The sequence below is a fragment of the Phragmites australis genome, chromosome 10, assembly GCF_958298935.1.
Source record: "Phragmites australis chromosome 10, lpPhrAust1.1, whole genome shotgun sequence".
NCBI classification, from domain to species: Eukaryota; Viridiplantae; Streptophyta; class Magnoliopsida; order Poales; family Poaceae; genus Phragmites; species Phragmites australis.
In genome coordinates this window covers 20,244,078-20,251,204 of record NC_084930.1, presented here as the reverse complement: position 1 = coordinate 20,251,204, position 7,127 = coordinate 20,244,078, and the positions used below count along the sequence as shown (strand labels likewise).

Here is a 7,127-nt window from a genome sequence, read left to right as displayed (position 1 = left end):
ATGGACTGTGAATCTGTTATTTAATGATCGGTGTATGATCTATTGTGACTATATTCAGTAATATATAAATTCAATATTGTATAAATAAATATACAGATGGTTCTAAGTCTACAACTGTCTGTGATATTTCTATAGTACAGAAGGCTCGAAATAGGAGCCGTCTGTACTATTACTACTTCACAGGCGGCTCGACACTGGAGTTATCTTTACTGAACAAGTTCACTGACGATTCTACTTGCGAGCCGTTTATGATATTCCCCTAGTACAGACGGCTTCAGTCACGAGCCATCTATACAAATATTTTGTACAGACATTTCAAAACCCGTCTATACAAATCTGATTTGTAGACTCTTTTCTATAGACGGTTTGAAAAAGCGTCCCGTATAGGGTTTCTGAACCGTCTGTACAAATCATTTCTCTAGTAGTGCCTGCATCAACTCTGCAAACAAAATGGCGAATTTGTTGCACATAGGTCGGCATTAATGGATGGTATTGTGATGTTGTACTGTTTTCTGGATGAGTCCCTCTATTCTTTGGCTGAATGGTCTCCATTTTGAGTTCATGTACTCTGCAAAATTCATATATAAACTACCTTACTGATGCCATATCTCTAATTTGTTTGCCATTTGTGTTTAGGGTTTTCTGACATGAACTACTATCCCCCCGCCCCCTTGAGGCAACATGTTTCTGAAACATGGTTCGGAGTTGCGTCTCATTCCCCGTGATAGGAGTTGGAGCTGTGAGTGTGTCTTTCTAGATGATACAATACATAATGAGGAAAACTTGACAGAATAAGATTTGATGTTAGCTGCTTGGTTGTACAATGTGAGAAAGGATAGTCTGTGAACAATATATATTCCCATTACATCATTTTATGTTTGCATTTGGTGGCGCTGAGACACAGTGGTTTATTTAGATGTTTCTTTCTTGAAGCAAATCGACTAACTGGCTATATGGTATAATGTCCTGATCACAGGGCGGACGGAGGGATTCGGGTCTATTTCAGCTATCTATATTGATGTATGGATGAAGAGAAGCATAATTTGAGTGGTAAGTGCAGATTTTATCTAGTCTGTTTTAGTTTTAAGGGATGAAGGGAACCATAATTTGAATGTATGGATGATCTTGTAATTTTGGTGCAGATTTATGAATTTTTAATTATTTTCTCATTTATTATTTCTTTCTGAATTTTCATTGATTTTTTTATTTTATTCTTTGGGTCCAGTCTTGTTCCCTGGGATTTTTACCCCTCGATCCCTAAACAGTGGTGAGGAACGCAACCCCATGGGAAATTCCCCCTATGGAAATAAAATGTCCAAAAAATCCTCCTTGGGGATTTTCTTCCCTGGCCGCTAGAGGTGCACCTGTTCGGTGGGTATATAGCAGGAGTCACGCGCGCCTGCACGTATAGATATTACGCATGCGTATGCGCGTACAAATAGACCGCGATTTTCCGTAGGAGAATTTAGCTATACAAGTTACTAAACGAAAACGCTCTGTATTGCGTTTTCTGCATATTCAATCAGATAGTAGTACATATTGAAAATTTCAATTCTACTCTTGCTTATCCAACTTGAATATGCAAATTTTGTTCAAATTGTGCGAACCCACAGCAAAGCTTTCATACTGTTAACAGGATAAACAATAGAGCAAAAGAACAAAAAACGTAAAGTACAATGGGCAGTTCTACCAAGTCAAGTGACATCAAAGCATGTCAATACACCGGATTTCCTAAGACCGTTGACACCAACATTATAACACAATTAATGGTTTAGTTTAACAAGTCCTTCCAACCACATATATGCATCAATATATTTCATCTACAACCCAAATAATTCACGGCTCCGTGCGGTTGCCTCCCCCTCGGTTGAAAGAGTCAATCCTGGCGGCGAAGATTTAGTTGAAGACTGAGGCGGTTGTTGAAGCACCACGCAAGCATGCTTCATCATCAGGCTCTCCAGTAATTTATCATGGTCCGAACCAGCAGCATGAGCAATGGCCATATTGGGCATGCCACATCCAGGTATGGCTGACATGGTAGCAGACTCCATGGAGGGACCAGGTGCCTCAACTGTTCTCTTGGCCTTCTTGGCGCAACGCTTTGGCGGTGGTGTTGGAAGCATTTCATCGGCAGAATTGGCGCTCAACAAACTCTTCCTGTGCACAGAGCAGAAATCCATCCCCCATTTCGCGCTCGTGCTACATCCCTGCAACTTGCACCTTCTGCCGCCACCATGTTTAATACAGTAATCTGTCCGGCCTTGTGCACTTTTCCCACATTCTTCATACTTGCATCGCCTGCCCCCACCATGTGCAATGCAAAAATCTGTGTTCCCTTGTGCACCCTTCCCACAGCCATCATAGTTACACCTCCTGCCACCACCATGCCTGACACAGCGGTCAGTGCGGCCTTGACTGCTGCCACATGCAGCATTGGGGCATCCAGTGACTACACAGCGCTTCCCTCCTCCATGGCTAATGCACAAAGGTGTACCTCCATGTGCACCCTTTGTGCATCCTTGAACCATGCAGCGTTTAGAAACACCATTGTGGACCTTGCAATACATTGTATTTCCTTGGGCTCGTTTGCTGCAGCCTTGGTGCTTGCACTTTACAACTTCACCATCAAGACTGTTGATCTCTGTGCTACTAAGAGCATTGCCAGCATTTCCTGTTTCTCTGAATCCACTATCTCTTTCGTACTTGATCGATACTTCTGATTTGGTGCACGCTACTGCATTGGAACTAGGTTCACCACATGGGTGGCCTCCACCATGGGACGTGCATAAAGCTGAGCCATCTGGTACAGTATGAGGGCAACCAAGCATTTGGCATCGCTGGCCTACAGTGTGGCTTTTGCAGAACACTGTCTGGCTTTCAACAACCTCATTGCACCCAAGCCTCTGGCACCGTTGCCCAACTGTTTAATAAGAAAAAATCCAGAGCCTATGAAAGATATAAAATTAGATGTATATGAATTATCAAAACACAATCAGCTTTAGTAGATCTATATTTAGTCTGGTCTTTTCGGTAACTATCTTCTTTGTCGACTGCCAGCTTGGCTACCAATTTGGTTGACACTAAATAGCTAGAAGGACATCTAAACGGCAAAACTTGCTATGTTATCATGTTTACCAAAACACCAAGAATTACATCTAAGACTGATGCTTCTACAATGACAAAACATCTAAATACACCCATCTTGAGCAATAACTATAAGCACACAGAAACTAGCAAAACCAAGATTGGAAGTGCAAAAGTGCATATAGGCTTAGCAAACAGGTTTAGAACACATACCATGGGAAGAATCATCCAACATGTAATTCTGTCAGCAAAAATTAACATAAAAATGTCAGAAAATGCTTGTTGTACTGGACAGCGCTATTTTGGAATTAGGGTATCTTACATTTAATTGTATCATATCGTCCTGCTCCATAAGACTACTTTGCCTATCAACATCTGTGCCTAGACCAAGGACATGGTCAGGGGTACCAGAAAGACCAGCTTACAAAATCAGGAAGCTATGACAGAGATTTTGCAACATACCACGGTTAAAAGGGGAATCCATGACATACGCCTGCATGGTGTTTAGCATGTTACACCAATACAAAATAATATGTGAGAATCAAATAATCTATATACAATCAGACATTACCCCATGCTGAGTAGGATGACCACGCCCAATCATCGTGATCTGTTGCCCTAAACATAATATTGCATACCAGATTTAAAAAAATTATTTGTGAAAACCCATATATTTAGTTTCGATAATGCAAAACAGCGTTAGCAGATATCACTTTTTTCCCTAACCTTTTAGGGTATACGTTGACTTGATGGCCTGTCACACAGGAAAAAAGACAAGTAGATGAGACAAGATATCAGTTCATAACAATGAAAGGTTCAGTAATACAATCCAGTCGTTTATCACTGTAAAAATGTATTGTCAGCTACAACCCAGTTGCAAAAGTATGGCAGCTATATAGGGTTCATTCTTTCAATCAGTAATACAGATATATTAAACTGTGAATGAGAAGGGCAAATGTTTTAAACCATAGTTAAGTACCTTGGAGAAGCCATAATGAGATTCTGTTGAAACATTGTATGTGACATCAGTACCAAGATGTATAGCATCCATTTTTTCCGTTCTATAGCAGAAAAGAAGCTACAAACAAATAAATAAATAGAGATTTTTTTAATGCTTACATGCATATTCTTCCTTTAAAGGGGGGGGGGGGGGGTTAAACAATGAAGTGAAGTCTTGTCAAATAGTAACAGCCTAATTTTGTGATCTCTTATTAAGTAGTTTAAATAAGGAATTACTTTGATCCAAAATGAAGTTACTTTGGCAGCTGTGCTACAAAATGTAATCAATACAGTTGTAGCGGTTTATCCACTCATACAGCCAACGCATTCGAATATAAATAGATGAGCCATTTTCTGATTTGAATAAACGGCTTCATAGATTTAATAGTCAATCAACTGTGAGCAGGGTCTTATTCTTGCAAGTGAATGGTTCGCTACCAACAGTTATCACAAATCTCACTAGGGACAATATTTCAACAACCAGGCATAACTTAAAAGTCTTACATTCAAATTTTACACTTGGTTCCTTTAAGTAACAGGCAAGAGCCTATTTTTCACTCGAATTTGATTTAGGCAGTCAGCAAACCAATTAACTCAGACTTCCTGTGGGAGCAGTGGTCTCGAATCAGAGAACACAGTGGAACAAATGGTTATGGCTTACATGCGTCGACTACATTACACTTTTCATGTCATGGAGAAACCTGTTTGTTCGGAGACCGGAGAAATAAATATTAAGTATCCTAGCCAGTGGCGCCAATCATGATAAACTTCCGCAAAATTGTTTACACTTGGTTGCATTGACATTTGCTGCCACTGTGAAAACATTATTCAGCTGAAGGATACTATAAAATCTCGGGCATTTGATAACGTACTTTGGCTCTCCAAACAAACTACAGAATCATGTTCATTTGCTTGTGGACATTGATAAAGACCATGTTTGAGATAAAGCCAGTTTACAGAACTAAATGACTACAAATTCACTGTGTCCACTCGCTAAATAATGTTTTTGCAGTGTGCCCCAGTAAATCCCTACCAAGTGCATTGCCAACTAGCCAATTTTGTCATGTTTCAATAGAGTGTCATACAATGTCCTCTTGAAGTCACAAAGAACACTGTGACAGAGTACAGAGCTGATTGAGATCACTCACAGGGAAACAGGTAATGGAAATAAAAATAATAAACAAAAGCACATTCCCCCTCTAGGGTAAAATGAAGTACAGAAACAAGGGTGCACAGTCAGTTGCATCACAGAGTTGAGCTTCATAAAATTTGATAAAGAGTAGAAAACGTAACAATAGATTATATCAGGCTCAAAATGTAGATAAAAAGAGTCAAGATATGCTTACCTTCTTACTGGTGCCGCTAGATGTGATTGTGATTAATCAAACCATCAACAAGAAGCTACCGTCTGACACCAAGCACTCCATCTGAACCTTGATACAGGGGAAAACAACCAACAGTTAGCGTGGAGGTTTACTTGGGAAACAGAAAACAAGAAGTGATTCAAAGCTGCAAGAACTGAAGGAGCGTATGCTTACAGCTGCAAAGCACGAACGCAAGTTTCGAATTTACAACGACAAAGGTCTCTAACTGATTTTGATTATTTCAAGTGATATTCATTTTATTTTTCAGATTCTTAACAGAAGAAATAAATAACTGGCAAGCTCTAGAGAACGCGTGCAGCGTCTGGGTCCGTACTCCATAGCAGGGGCGGTCCTAACTAGGGGCATGGGGGATCAGTTCAACTCCCAAAGAATTGTCCAGCTCACAGCTAACAATTCTCCGCCGCGCAGCAATAATAATCCGCAACAAACAAGATGGATTGGGGTGTATCCATTCAAGAAAGAAATATTTGGAGTCGAGGGGCCGCAGCAAAGGAAAGATTCCGCAGAAGAAAACTAACAATTGATCAAGACAGGGCTTCCTCACCAGAAGAGGAAGTAGTCGATCGGCGAGGAAAGGAATAGAGGTGGTGTCGCGGCGGAAGGACTCCTGGATCTGGACGGCGGCGAGCTCGGCGCGGACGGCCGTCGGAGGTTCGTATTCCTCTTCTGATTGGGTCGCTACTGCATCAAGCAGTGCCTCGCGATTCAACACTGTCGAGCAGAGGCCGTGTGTCGCCGGCGCCCTTCCTCGGTAGAAATCGAGATCTCTTCGCCTTCACAGGGTCAAACCCACCCAAAAGCAGAAACAAGAAATCACTGCCTTGGAATTGGGATGCTGAAGCCAATGTCGGATTGGTCAGAACTAACAAATGGGCATTTGATTTATTGCCACTATCATTTGATATAGCGGTGAGTTCGTAGACTAATAGGTTTCTATTTGTCAGCCTCAGCCGGAAATTACCATTCTGATATAGTAGAAAAAAATTACATATTCCAACAATCGATGGGTCATCGGTCAGTAACAAGAGTTATACAAAACACGATTAAATCACATGTCTTTTCTTATACTTCATTCTATCATAAATAGATATCATTTTAGATAAGACATGATCTTTAATACATAATTTTGATCACTATGTTTTATTAGAATATATTATAAAATCTATAGAATTTATAATATTATAAAAATATTTTCAAGACAAATATATATATGATTTTAAAGTTTTCAAATTAAATATTTTGAAAACTATTGTTAGTTAAAATTTAAAAGTTTGATTGAACTTTTTTTCAAACGATATATATTTATAACCGAAGCGAGTAACTCTACAATTAAGTAACCATCAACCATCAACGTTACACAGTTTTGTTTAGGGTACTACAAACAAACCAAAAAGCGCCAAAGTTACATTATAGTATGCTCCAGCCATAGCATGGAGAAGGCTACCAAAAGCTTGACCTAGTCCTGCTCAATTTTTTTTAGAGATGGCAAGGGGATTCCACTTCCGAGGAATAGTAAAAACCAAATTTACAGAGTTTGATATCAAGTAAATAGATAAAAAAAAGGAATAAGTATCCATTTGGTACGCCAACCCATGCCAGTTTCAAACAGTTTAGTCGCAACGTCCTAGCATCATGACTCCTAACCATAGTACATGTACT

General features: G+C 39.9%; 1 protein-coding gene across 13 annotated transcripts; it reads right to left on the bottom strand.

Annotated features, from left to right (window-relative positions):
• Window positions 1-1,533: 1,533 nt before the first annotated feature.
• Window positions 1,534-6,350, bottom strand: LOC133930052 (uncharacterized). 13 transcript variants are annotated; one of them, XM_062376759.1, is made up of 9 exons: window positions 6,013-6,350; window positions 5,430-5,516; window positions 4,064-4,162; window positions 3,811-3,838; window positions 3,656-3,702; window positions 3,547-3,577; window positions 3,407-3,465; window positions 3,298-3,325; window positions 1,534-2,920 (listed from the first exon to the last, which is right to left on the bottom strand). In XM_062376759.1, the coding sequence occupies exons 3-9, from the start codon at window positions 4,133-4,135 to the stop codon at window positions 1,821-1,823; spliced, it is 1,365 nt and encodes a 454-aa protein (XP_062232743.1). In that variant the 5' UTR covers window positions 4,136-4,162; window positions 5,430-5,516; window positions 6,013-6,350; the 3' UTR covers window positions 1,534-1,820. The 13 variants fall into 13 exon arrangements, with proteins under 13 accessions (XP_062232743.1, XP_062232747.1, XP_062232744.1 ...); XM_062376763.1 differs by having other exon boundaries at window positions 3,407-3,459; XM_062376760.1 differs by having other exon boundaries at window positions 4,064-4,145.
• Window positions 6,351-7,127: the final 777 nt, after the last annotated feature.

Coding starts and splice junctions, on each gene's coding strand:
- LOC133930052 (XM_062376759.1), bottom strand. CDS start 4,135: ATGGATGCTATACATCTTGGTACTGATGTCACATACAATGTTTCAACA. Junction 3,703..3,810: donor GTCAACGTATACCCTAAAAG/GTTAGGGAAAAA, acceptor TATTATGTTTAG/GGCAACAGATCACGATGATT. Junction 3,326..3,406: donor ACGATATGATACAATTAAAT/GTAAGATACCCT, acceptor TTTTGCTGACAG/AATTACATGTTGGATGATTC.